The 14,419-nt window shown below is 35.6% G+C and overlaps 1 protein-coding gene across 9 annotated transcripts in view; it reads right to left on the minus strand.

Moving 5' to 3' along the window:
* cadps (Ca++-dependent secretion activator) overlaps positions 1 to 14,419 on the minus strand; it is a 107,584-nt gene that overhangs the window by 54,944 nt on the left and 38,221 nt on the right. For all 9 annotated transcript variants that reach the window (XM_015392189.1, XM_015392187.1, XM_015392184.1 and 6 more), the window contains exons 4-6: positions 5,555 to 5,635; positions 5,057 to 5,290; positions 2,259 to 2,380 (exon numbers count right to left, since the gene is read on the minus strand). In XM_015392189.1, coding sequence (XP_015247675.1) covers positions 2,259 to 2,380; positions 5,057 to 5,290; positions 5,555 to 5,635 — 437 coding nt within the window. The remainder of the gene's footprint in view (positions 1 to 2,258; positions 2,381 to 5,056; positions 5,291 to 5,554; positions 5,636 to 14,419) is intronic.

The following is a 14,419-nucleotide window of genomic DNA, read 5'->3' on the forward strand; positions in this document are numbered from 1 at the left end:
TATATATATATATATATATATATATATATATATATATAATTATATATATATATAATTAAGACCTCGATCAGTAGGTACACTTGCTGTCTTGCCACTGTAATAGAAATCGCTTCTACAGGAAGTTAGAAAAGAAAAGTGGCTTTGACAGCAGTGAATAAATTCTGCTCACATCCAGAGAAGCAATTTTAATGTAATCCCTAAACATATCTATTATGTCTAAATCCAGCTACTGAAGCCTGAGATAAACACTTTATAAACAAATAATGTCTTCTATTTCTCGCAATTGTATTAATTTCTGACCAGACAAATCATTTATACTAAAATAACTACCCCTCCTTGTGGATATATAACATTTGAAATGGAAACTAAAGAGATTTTTAACACTATAGTGTGTCCTGAAGGAAAAAAATGAACAAAGAACATTTGGGTCCATAGGGAGTTCTATCAAATCTGATAACCCGATTCCTATTATGTCTGAGTCAGTTGGACGAAACAGCTTTTTGAAAATGAAATGAGCAAACAAACAAAAAAAAAAAAAAAAAAACACAATACATAACACAATACCTGGGGAATATGGAATTGGAACAAAGAAGTGTTAAACAGACCAGCTTCACAGATCCACTAAAGCCACATTAATACACAAGCAGTAAGTAGGAATCTGTATTACAGTAGCCTTTAGGGTTTAAGTGAGAGCACTTTTAAATATTAAAAAACTCTTATTCTGATCGTATACAGTCTTCGCAGTTTGATTAAAAACCCTAAATTCTTGTCATGAAATTATACATTTAGAACAGTGTGTCAATTTCTGTTCACATAGGTTTTTCCTCCTTGTAAACTTTTATCAAGATTCAACATCATCTGCTGTAGTTCCTGAGCATAAGAGTAACAGCAGAGAGACTGCTGACATGTAGTCACTGCCGAATTGTGTTGATTTCACATGCTACTTTTGTTCAGGCATAAAGGTGACCTTGCTGCTCAATGGAGGGTTTAATAATGGACGTGACAGCGTTGAGTTCCTGCAGCTCTTCCTGCAAAATGGATCAAATCTCTGCATGTTTAATCTGCTTGTAGTTACACAATATATACCAAAAAACTTTATCTACTGTACCCATTAATCAAGTCGTCAAAGTTAACAGGAATATAGAAGTCAGCCTGAGCACATAGTGGCTGAGCACGCTTAATTAATGTTTGGGAATAACTGGCAGCCATTTAAAGGGTAACATACATCTTGTAAGACTTAATTTGGGTGCATGTATTTACATGTGAGCTCTTTACAAAGAAAAACCCTCAACTCATCGTACAGCCTGTCAGGTATCTGTCACTTAAGAGTTTTTAAAATTTACTTTCTAGAGGCTGAACCATAAATACAACCTGAACCAAAATTCTTTTTATTGTTTAATTTTTTAATTTGATTATTGAAATTATACGTCAAGTGGTTGGGATAGTTTTCACTGTCTTTTTTTCTTCTAATTTAATTTCCTTTCTGTTACACCTTCTTCAAAATGGGTCTTTTTCTTTAGCAGGATCAGCAGTAGACATATGAGCCTTAAATAGCTCATAATACATGAATGTTTACTCAGTGGCTCTTTTATAACATAACCTGCATTATAATGGCTATCATGATGACTAGTGAAGATATTTTTAGTGAGGAAAAAGGATAAAAGTCTGAGGAAATGCAATAATATTACCAAACGGTGCTAGTAAAGGGGTTATCCTTAAATATTTATTAATTTGCCTACTAAGAGCACAAACCAAATTTGATTATTAGGATTATAAGAATAAATTATATGATGTGAAACAAATACTCGAATATCCTGCTGTGCATCAAAATATTGACATGTTTCAAAGGAAATGAATACAATTAAAAGTTTTGCACAACTGAACAGTCCAATTTCCTTTAAATTTAGTAATTTACATGCAAAGTGCCTCTGAGGAAAAATTAGGCATCTGAGAGCCCCCGAAGAGTACTTAAGGCGGCAAACTGAGAAACCACTGAAAATTGGGACAGTTAGGCTTACTTTTAGTTCCAAGTTCATCTTAAAAGCAAATTCAGATCCTATTCCTCAAAGATCTTATCAAATAGTGTTTTGTTGACAGAAACAGTCAGTAATAAATTAAGTTTCATCTTCCATGCATATAGCGTTTGTTATTAGTTCTAGTGAACATTTGTGAGTTGTGAAATATGATGGTACAGCTGTATTTCTTTTATAACTGCATAAACACCAGTGGTAAACAAACATCCATGTGTGCACACTCACGTTGGCTTAGATGCCTCAGCTTGGTCGGTCTGGAGTTTCTCTCCTCCCTCCACCTCCATGGTGCAGTAAACAATCCTGTTTGGGGCCAGAGACTTCAGCCCCACCACTTCCATGATCACCACCTGGGAAGCAGAAAAGCCTTAGAGAAGTACGAAAAGGAGAAGTGACTCATCTCTTAAGAGAGGCTGGAGAGCAAGAGGGTCAACAGCAAAAGAGCGGGCAGGAAAATCCACCCAGAAATACTATTAAAGCCACAGTGGGGTTTTACATTCACAGCTAGTTTCTTCACTGTACAATGGATCCTGGTTGATTTTCCACTCAAAAGGTCTGTAAAAATGGCAACTATTCTCGAAGGAGCCTGCAACTCCCAATCCTCAAAACGGCTAGCAGACATGATCTGCCACATAAAGTATTATAGTATTATATTCCTCTTTATGAGTTCAGTGTCTACATTTAGCTCTGCTATGGCCAACAGTAACCGTAAGACAGCAACCATGACATTCAGAAAGACAGCCAGAAGCGAAACATGTTCCATCAGGATTGGAGTGCTTTCAATAAAACATTCAGCTTATTCTATTGTTATTAGCCTGAGAGTTTATTAGCTTCTGCTATACAATAATGTATTTTTGATAAGTCGTTATACAGATACCTTTGTAGTCTAACAGTTCTACTCATTCTGTTTGCTTAGACACAAAAGGTTTATTATTATTTTTGGTAATTGTAGAGAAAACTTAAGTTTCATTGGAAATCTGTGGAATCATATATAAGAAGGATCAAATTAAAAGGTAAGCTGTCAGAAAGCTTTGAGATTTATTTACAAATGCAAAAAAGGTGTATGTTTTTTTCTAGCTATTTAGAAATACATTAGTCAATTTCATGGAAACTGCATCAATTTGTGGCAATGTGTTTATTTTTTTTACAGATTACTTACAAATGTATGGCGGTAACTTACCAATTATAACAGCAACCAGTGCATGTAAAATATCAGTATCTGCTGCATTCTTTTACTTTAATCAATGCTCTTCAACTGTTTAAATGTATCTGTTTAATATAGAATGTACATTATTCCAATGTAATTTAAAATAAGCTCCACTAAAATCACATATAAACTATCTAATTTATGACCTAATTTATCCAAGAAATTTCTCATCAATTGAATTTTTATAAATTCAAATAAGAAAAGGAAAAAGTATACCCTTTAACCATCTTCTTGGTGACTTCATTTTATCTGTTTTGTCTGTGGTTTAAAGGGTTCATAGAATGGTTATATAGAATATTTGGTGCTGGTCTTTAAGGTCTCTGAATAGGGTGTGTAACATTGGTTGGGCTGAAAATGGCATATTTGCTGTTTTATGAGCCCTAATGCAAGCCTGGTTAAAAGCCCTTAAATTAAATGTCAGGTCTTCTTCCTTTTATGGTATGCTCATGAATATTTAGATGAGCTGTGTGCTGATTGGTTTGTTTACAACGAGCAAAGCTGCTGAGCAAAGACGCATCATAGCAACAAGCACTCACTCAGTGAAAAATTAAAATTGTTGATATGGTAGGGTGATCTGATGTCCTCTTTTTCCCGAACATGTCCTACTTTTCATACCTAAACGTTTCATACGTCCATTCACCCACTGAACTATTGTTATTCAAATAAGGCAATATAAACTTGGTTTTGCATTCTATGACCCCTTTAAAAGAAGAGTATTTGGACCTGCTTCAAAACAGCTGCTAATTTGCTGGATATTATGGTGTTTGCTCCTGCATCCAAATAGTGTCATCTGCTTTGTGAATCCAATGCAGAATTAAAGAAAATAGCCTTGAGAGAGCAGTTAGAAAAAAATAGATTTCACTGCTTACTTAATTTCTATCACAGTCCTACATGTTGGTGTTAAATTATGTGAACAGAATATGGACCCCCAATGCAGGCTGCTGCTAGGTGCATTAGTTGTTGCTAAAGGAGCCTTACTCAAATGTCTGAGTTGTGCAAGGTGTGGGCTGTAAACTGCCCATCTTGATTTAAAGGTTTTCAGATGTCTTGAGACTATATATTCTATGTTTTTAAAATTTCTCTCAATTTCCTGCTTCTCAAAGAAATTATAGATGGACCTGGAAAGCTTTGTTACATTTCTTAAGTTGTAAATAAACAGGACATATCTAGAAAAACTGGTTTGGTTTTGGTTTAAAAACTGGTTTGGTTCGCCAAATGGTAATGCAATCCATGACACCTTTGCAAAGTTATCTGCAAAAATGAAACCTTTAACATGTATTGGACTAGGTATAAGGTAGTAGTACTGTTTCAGGTTCCTCAATCAGAGAAGAAGATTTTTCTTTTTGGTACTATTTAAGTGCAAAAACAGTATAATGCCCTTACTTTACTATTTCACAGTAAGGGCATGATGTACTTTAGTTATATTGACTATTCACAGTCAGGAATGCACCCATTGACTGCAAAATAGCACTGCATCATAAGGGAAGAGAGGTGTGATTGCTCTCTGTTCTGTGGTGATAGCTCATCTGAGACAAGCTGATAACAAGATGAGTCACATTTCCCATTACGGAGCAGGTAAATAGGTTTTTATGCATGCATGTGTACATCAGTCTGTTCTTCACACTGCGTCTGGCCGACCGTCTGAACAGGTGTGCTGTCTGCTTCTATTTTTAGTATTGAGCAGAGAAGTGTTTCTCATTAGCTTCGATTTCTTAAGTCTCGCTCAGGCAGGTGCAGCTTTGCACGGCACTAAGACATTTTTTTAAGGATCATAATAGTAGACCTTGGTTAAAGTTGTGCAATCCAAATGATGCATTACCTCCAAAGTAAAGGAAAGAACCACATCAGACTTGGAGAGAGTGTTCTCATCCTCCTGGCCCATGTCAATGATGGAGGTGTTGTGGCCTCGCTTCAGCTTCTGGAGTTTAAACTCTCCACCTTTTGACACAGGCATACTTTCCAGGTTGGCCATCAGCTGATTCACTGAGGACTTGAGCTCCTCGATGTACATTGCCTCCATCTCTTTAGACACAAATTTGGGAAACTTTCCTCCCTGTTGGGGGGTACAGGAAAGAGACATATAAAAAAAAAAAACTCAGAAACAAACGCTTGAGAATTTAAAGTGTTTCAAGGTCAGAGGATATGGTCAGTGAAAATACAAAACAAAACAAAACAATATAAAGCTCTGTGATGATTTTTTTTCTCCTACGAAAGCTTCAGTATGGTATTATTACTACTGGCACTATCTCTGAAATGTTAACTATATAACAAAGCATATTAAAAACAGTCTGAGGACACCCTGCAGAGTCTGACTCACCCTTGCAATCTGGTCTGCCATCTGAAGACGACCATCAAGCTCTCTTCTGATCTGTGCAGCCTGCTCATCCAGATTGTCCAGCTATTAAAAAAAAGCAAAGAGAAGAAGGTCATTTTGGTCACCTAAAAAAATAATGAAATACTTTATCAATCTAAGGGTCAACAACAATGAGTGGTACTAGCTCAACATTTTATCTCAGCATCAAATCTAAAAAGATAATCCTGAACATAGCCTTTTGAAATGGATATGCATTATTCGTGATACAGAACCAAGACAGTGGAAAATCACAGATCTTTACATGAATGAGCTCCTAGAGGATGTGCCATATAATTGATCACATTTTTCACTCATCCATTATGAAAAGCCGTTTGTCCTAGCAGGCTTGTGGGGTGTTATTTCTCTTTCCAACAGTCACCATGAAAGAGATGAAGCAGGTCGCCAGACCATCACAGGACTCTGAACATTTTTAAGACAGATTTAAATATTCGCTTACAATAAACATAAAAATTAGGTAGGTAAGTAGGTTTGCACTTACTGTACAAGTAATTTGACTTGGTGTTGGTGATGCAAACAAATTAGATATATATATTCAAAATGCAGAATCTATAGTTATGTACAATATAAAACATACAATATACTATATACAATATATATTATATAGCTATATATGACATACACAGTAGACTGTGCATTAATGTAACGCAGAAGATCTGGAGATGCTTCATTTGTGTAGCTTCTATGTCCTGAACAGGGGAGGGAGAGAGGCAGTGGAAATGTCACAGGGGTCTCTGGGCCTTGTTGATGAGGCTGGTAGCGGATGTAAAGAAACTGTTCTTGTGGAGTGAGATTTTGGTCCTGATGGACCGCAGCCTCCTGCCAGAGGGAACTGACTCAAATAGTTTGTGGCTGGGGTGCGAGGGATCAGCCACAATCTTCCCTGCGTGCCTCAGAGTCCTGGAGGCGTCCATTCAACCTTCGGAAATACTAACTAAGGGTAGTCATTGCAAACTTAGAACATTACATTATTTTCTGATGTCATAGATAAAAAAATATATATATAATATCACCGTTTCAACTGCTGTATTTTAAATCTTTCACTATATACATACAGTAGAGCCACACAAAAAACTGTTTGTTTAAAAGATTGACTAGTTTAGTAGAATAATTAATGAGGTGATAGGGGATAGTATTATCTCTACCTGAGTTTATTTTCCAAATGTTTTTCATTTTTTGTTCTGGTTATATAATTCTCAGTAAAACTGTGGCACACCTGTACAATAGACAGTTACAGTACCATGTTGTTGCATTGTTCTGTGTATTAATTTCTGGAAGATCTAGATTTTTTTCGTTCATTACGGTTAGCCTGGTTATAGAACAAAAAAATATGGAAATCCGAGTTGTTTCTCTGACTTCCAAAAACTATTATAATAGGCTTAAATTTAAGTAATGACAACCATATAAAATGGAAAATAGCATCTCACGCAAAAAGCCAAACCTGAAGTAGCCTGGAGGCTATGTACAATGGGGGTAATTTAAAGATCTATTAGGTGCATAGTTTCAGTTTGTAACTTTTTATCAATAGGACCTCAAACGACAAACGTTAATGCATCATGTTTCAAAATCTGTTCCGAAATATGCACGGCAGAGGACAAGTTTCAGTTGAGATTTATGCAAATATGTTCAATAATTTACGGGTCAATCCAAGCATATGTCTATTTAGGTGTTGATAAATATTTTTACTGAAAACACTCTTTTTTTAATGTTAAAATGTTTTTTCATTTCTATTTTTCATACAGAATTTACAACAAAGATAAACAAAATATGGCATTTACTGTTTAGTGGAAGAATTAGATGCTAAACTATGCATATATAAAATAAGATGTAGATTTATTTTACACAACATAAACTGTAATGTATTCGTGATGATTCAAAGGATACTGCTTAAAGTTGTCGTAAATTTCCTTCCAAATTAAATCTGGCTTTTCTACATGATACTGTGCAGAAATGCACAGGCAAGAATTATCTCACACATTTCCTCAGGCTTTGACAGCAGATTTAAGGCAGACCCGTTTTCTCTTCTGTCTCTGTTAAGTACCACTTAAAAATAGACTGTACCTGTTAAAACTGGCAATGAAGTAGGGTGTGTCCCGCCTATTTTCCAGACAGCTTTTTGTATTATAAATATCTGATCACACACAATCTGATCTAGAGGGAAATCCATATGAATGTTTCCCATAAACATAAAATGAGCATGAAGCTGTTTCTCTACTGTATGCACACTTGATAAATAAACAACATACAGTCCTGAATCCCTTTTATTTTGAAGTTGGAGAGCTTTCATTGCTAAGTTCAGTTATCATTGCATATTTTCTTTAATAACAATTATGTTGAGAATTCTGAGGAGTATAGAATTGTGTTGGACCTTATAGCTGAATTAAAAAGAATAGGATTTGCAGTTTCTTAGACTTAAAGGCGAAAGGCTTTGAGGACCAGTGAATCTCAGTGAATGTAGTTTAGTCTTGGAGCTTTTGAATGTTTAATGTCGTAACCTTAATGTGGGCAATTTCTCCATAACTTCAGCTGCAGCTGCCCGCATAAAAATAAGACACGTTTGACTTGTAAAAGAGAAATAAGCCCTTCATCAAAAAAGCAATTAATCCATACAATAGTTTTTTCTTCGTCATTTTTAGCGTGTCGCCTTTTTCCTCCGAGCGGCTGTGCCAATGATTCTAAATCCCATATTCATGTAATAGTTATAATATTTTCTTTTTTTTTTTATATTTGCAATTGCCAAATGTTTGTATATAAGGAAGAAAGGAGATGAAAATATCTGTCATGGATATTAATGATTTTGCTTACAGTCCTTTTAAGATTGACATTAGAGTATACCACTTTCTTATTATTTTGACTTGTTATGACACAGCAAGCAGGACCTTGGGTGAATGATGTAATTTCTCTTTTTCAAGACGAAGATTAGACTTTAAGAAAAAAAAGCAACTCAAACACAATAATCAGGACAAACATACGTTTTTTTTCTTTTAGAGTTTTTACAGCACTAGTTGCTTATTTTTCTGACAGTAGGCTGACAGGAAAGGGAGTATGAGAGACGGGGAGAGACATGCGGTAAAGGATCACAGGTCCGACTCGAACCCGGGTCAGCTGCGTCGAGGAATAAGGCCTCTGTATATGGGTCGTGCACGCTGACCACTTCACACCCGAGGACAAATATAGATTTTCACACTCTATTTTATTCTAGATTGAAAGTTTTGCGGACTCCTTTAACTTAAAAAAATGAAAATTTAACCTACACTAAATACAGTGTTTAATTTTTCATCAAAAATCAATTTCAACTTCACATATTTACTTTGGTAGATTCAGAGTATGAAAAGTAGTCTACAAATAAAGATACATTTTATTTTATTTGTTAATGGTTTCTGATGAATACATATAACAAGCAAAATATTAATAGAACTCTGTTTTTACAATCATCAAAATGTCTTTTGGACCCTTTTTTTTACTTTAAAATCAAACTTAACTTTTGAAAGTGTATGTCAAATCAGTGTTACTATAAGAGGGGGAAAAACTAGCTGCAGTTTTTTTTTTATATATTTCAATATCATCACACAGATTAGCTGCTATTTAAAATAACAGAGTATGGATATAAAAAGACCAATCAGCACCCTAGTTTCTTTCCAACTGAGTGCAATCATAGAAGCACCATGTGGTGTCATACATGAAAAGATCCAAATCAAAACCAACTTCTGCCTTGGTGCAAAAGAAAAGAAAGCAAATGGCCTCCTCATCGAAGGCACTTTGAATGGACTACAGAAGTTTTGACAACTGTCAAGAGGTTATGTTTTAGGTGAGTTTGTGTATATGTCTGGGTAGAGGATAACTTGAATAGTTTTGAATGGATTTTTGACATTTTTACCAAAGGCCTAAGAAACAATCCATTAAATCTGGTGATGGTCCACATCATAATCCGGGTGGAGGAATTTTAAAAAGGATTCATTATTTGGAGGAACAAGCAGTCCCCCCCACCCCCACCCCCCACAAACCAGAGAGTGGCAGCAGACAAAAACACAGAAAAGGTGAACCAATGCTGCTCAAAGTCTTGACCTGCTGATCAAATAAGAGTGTAGAGTGAATTAAGGCGAGAGCAGAACATTTGGTAATGATACAGATCATGTTTGAGTTTTAGCTATAGGTGTACAGTTTTGCTGCTTGGTGGAGGTATTTTCCAGTTTTGTTAAGTGTGAAGTACAGAATTTTGAATTTCTCCTTTTCTTTTTCATTTCAGTCAGCAAAATTAGAAGGAGCTCCAGACCAGCCAAGCTGAAACAACCACTAAATTAAAGCAAATTTTAATAAAAAAATATACTGTAAAACTTTGACTTTTTTCACTGTATTTGCACTGAAGTCAGTAGCAATTAGATTTTCTGAGTCCTACTTGAAATGTTTTTTTTTTTTTTTTTTTTTTTTTTTTTTACTTTTCTTCAGAATGTCTTTTTTGAAATGAAAAAAAAAAATTATATGATGTATCACATATAAGTAAAGGGTCAGGGTTATTATCTGAAACAGTGAAATAGTAGGGATGCCCATTGTCTGTGTTTTTCTCTATGCTTCTCATTCCTTCATTTATTCTCTCAGCCAAAATATCTAATTTCTGTCACATTTGATGCTGTGAGTCACCACTTAGCAACATGTTCTCAGTGAGCTGAAAAGGACAAATTTGCACTAAAGTTGAACTCAATAAGACATAAAACATTTAAACGAGCAACATGGTCTGAGTTTCCTCAAAAATATGGGTTCTCATTTAAAATATATTATTTGATTATGGGTTAATTAACCAATTAGGTGCATTTGATTACATTTTCCCCAATGAGAGAAAATTTACAAAATATGTCAACCTATAGTCAATTATCACCTTCAAAGGATTGCAATTCTGCAAACCATAAAGAAAATCCATGAAATCTACAAGACCAACTTTACTGTCCCATCTTAATTTAACAGAAAAAGTGAAGTGCATTTTTGCATTCTATTTTAATAAGCTCTTAAAAGTCATAACTTTCCAGAAGAATCTCCAGAAATGCTGCACTCAAAGTAGAGATCAAAGCATCCAGGGTCTTGCTAGTTTCCAGGTTCTTCCCTCAGAATTTTTTTAGCTTATTTTTCCCGATACATAATTTAAGCTTGGAATAAATATTAAACAACTCATAAAAGTGATTAGTAAAAGACAGGTTCATTGCTGTGGCCGGCTTCCACTTCAAAAATAATGGCCAAGCAACCCCTCTTGGGAATTTTTAGGTCACACAAACACACTGAATTACAGCAGTAATGCTGGCTTTGACATAACAATATGAAAGAAATGCCTGAAATATAAAAAATAGTAGAATTTGGGGTACCCTTTTACACGATATATTACATATTCCTTAATTAAAAATGTCAATTTACCCCCTTTTAGTTTCATAATTATTGAAACAATTTGTTCCCCATTGGCAGGACAAATTGATTGGAGTCCAATACAAACACAAAATTAGGTTTCCTCATTCTCAGCAGTAACCTGGGGCAACTGCCTATTACCCACTGACTGCCCTTGCATAATAATAATAACAAATGTGTTTAAAAGAGAAACAAGTTTTATCTTCTATCTGCTGTGTGTGAATCTACTTTTCTACTGTCGTGCAGGAAAAATGCCTAAGAAGCACAAAAGTGTATAGAATTGATACATTCTGGCTGGCAATTTTTTGAACAATATTTTTTATCAATTATGCTTAAAAAAAAACAGAAGTGCATCATTCCTGCAGCTGAGCTCCTTGTTCTGTTTTGGCTGTAGTGTTTTTTTTTTTAACTCTGCAACAGACTGACGTACTCCGCCTCTCTACCATAGACTGCTGTAGATAGACCCCGGCCCCACAGCCACCCTGACGGAATAAGTGGGAGAAGACGGATGGATGGATGGATGGTTGTTTTCTAAACTCCTCTGGCCTCCTGCTGGTGGGATTCATGCAAGAAATGGCCTGTCTGGGCCTCTGGGTATTTCACCTATTCCTATTACATTAACTGGCCTCATCTCTCAACCTTTACCATATTGATTTTCTGCCCTTCTCAGCAATCCCTTTTGAAAGAGAATGAGCCCAAGTGAGCATACACTTGGGGAAGAAGTAGAGTATGTTACAAACACATGGGGAACAGACAGAGAATATAGTATTTTATCAAAACAGGATTGGAGAAGAGAAAGTCTTTTTTTATTCCGATGTGAAGAAAAGCATTTTTCATCATCAAATTAACAAGTCGTTCATTTTGTTCACTGATGTGCAGGATATGAACTTATGTCAGCCAGATGCCACTTAAATGAAGGACTATAAGCATGGGCAGTTACATCTGATTCCCTACCAGCACTGGCCACTAAACAGTCATCCTGCTACATAACCCAGAGTTCCAGTTTAGTAGAGCACATAATCAGACTTTGCCACCAGCAGTAGCAGGATGTCTAGGTAGGAGGCCCAGTGGTATTAATCACAAATCACAGAGTGATGCTTAACTAAAGAATGGGGTAAAAAAGGAAAAAAAAGAATAACAAAAAATTTGCCTGAAAAATTAGGTGACTAATGCAGCATTCCTACCTGAGCAGCGCTTTGGTCTCCTATGTCTTCCTGGTGCTGGCCATCTTGTGTCAGAACATAAAGATATATAGACTCTACTGGGTTGTGGTGCAAGTTACACCTGACATGCACACTAGCAGAGGAACTTTCAGCACCAAGTTTGGAAATCAGCAGCCTGGCCTGTCAGCTTTTGACAGTGCTTTTTCCCTGTCCCATCTGTACACCTCCTACTTCAACAAACATGCCAAAGCTAGGACCACATGTCCAGGAAAATTTAGGCTGAAAAAAAAATCCTTCAGATCTGACTCGGACAGAGACAGCAGAAAAAAATGCATTTTAAAAATCAAACAGAGGAACATATTGACACTTATTGAACCTCCAAGGTACCCTAACAAACAAAGAGGCAAATGTAAACCCCATATGGATGGGTTAAGTCCATTAGACTCATAATGAAAAAATCTTGGTGTGTATAGTGATACAGTAAGTACAGTAAGTAAGTAAATATCATGCATCTATTGTTGTATGGCTAGAGAGCTGCAGAAATGAGATGTATATGACAGTATTTTAGCAGTAGCTGAAATGAAAGCAGGTTAAAGGCTAGTGGGTATTTAACAGTCCAGCTGATGACAGAATCCCAGGTGGCTACTGGGACATTCACAGCAGATAGAAAACATGACTAGGGTAAATTCTTGTGAAAAACACTTACAAGACAGCAGGATGAGATTTAACATGGAGGAACAGAGGCAGAGGGCTATATTTAGATGTGCTGTGTTTGCATGTGTGTATGATAAAATATGCAGTGTGGGGTAAAATATGTGTCTGAATGCAGCATTGCTGTGAGGTCTGTCTTCACATCTCAATTTCTAACATTTTATAACTCCTTTCAATATCTTACTGTGTCCTTACTAAAACAAAGAAAGTGGAGCTCTTCGACCTAGTACTGTTACACTGGTTCTAATATCGCAGAGAATAGACTTTAGAATACTTCAGTTAGTCTATGAATCTCTAAATGGCTCAGCACTGAAATCAATCATAGACATAATGTCCGTGTATTAACTACCCAGATTTCTCAGGTTTTCTGTCTCAAGTCCACTCTACACTACATACCCAAAACCCAAGCCAAACATGGAGAAGCAGCTTTTATTTCTTACACACCACTAATCTAGTACATATTCTGAGAAAACTGTAAAACTGCTAAAGCCTAAGTTAAATCAAGATTCAAAAGATTATCTAAACTTCTTGGCTACATTTGTCATATAACTTCCTTTTATTTGACTTTTTTATTATTAACTTAACGGTATATATATTTATTTAATTCTCTTTATTTATTCATGCCATGCCACATGTTACAATATACTTTCTCTGAGTGGTTTTAAATAAACTTACCTTGCCTTTCAAACATAAATATTTGATCACCATCACTCTTCTATTTTTTATTGCAGATTAAGTAAATATTGAGGTTTCCAGTAGCAACCGATTGAGCAATTACAGATTTTTTTGTTGTTGAAGTTGACCATTAATAAATCTGGTGGTCAAAACTGAAAACTCTAAAGTCTCTCAATTCCAAAATTATTTCTTGGGTTTCTATATCTGCTGAATATTACTCATGTACTTTATGTATGAAATCTTCATCTACAATTTCTATATTCTTCCAACAGGTATTTCCAAAGATTCACCTATTTTCTCCAGAATGTTAACAAAATTAGATATATCATGTCCAGGACTGATTTAAAAAAACCTGCATGGTATTTCTAAAGGCTAGGCAAGCAGATATTTCATTTTTCATGTTCCTCTCCTTGTCCCTGATGTGGACATCCTATTTTAAGACCGGGATTCAAACTTTCCTTTTTAATAATGGTTATAGTTAATATAGATAGGTTATTCTTTAATATCTCTGTAGCAATGCTACTATAGGTTTAGCCTGCTGGAGGACACAATGACAACTTTTCCTCAAACTACTGTTTTTTACAACCAATCTTCACTTTGGTCTTATCTGCTTTTATGGCAACATTTAACTCCATGATCTCTTTATTTCTTTTTTTTTTTATATTGGCTACTTTACATATTGCCTGTAGCTTCAAGCTAGCTTCAGCTGTGACATCATTCTGGAGTGAGTGTAGTGGTAGCGGGGGTCCATCATTACAGTATGCTGAACTGATGATACACTTGGACCTTGTCTTTTTCTGGTAAACCCTGTTTCTTTTTCAGACATGTGTAACCAAGTAAACACCTCTCTTACTGTACATGTACATTAGTTGAG

The sequence above is a fragment of the Cyprinodon variegatus genome, unplaced genomic scaffold (genome assembly GCF_000732505.1).
Source record: "Cyprinodon variegatus isolate N-32 unplaced genomic scaffold, C_variegatus-1.0 Scaffold577, whole genome shotgun sequence".
Lineage (NCBI taxonomy): Eukaryota > Metazoa > Chordata > Actinopteri > Cyprinodontiformes > Cyprinodontidae > Cyprinodon > Cyprinodon variegatus.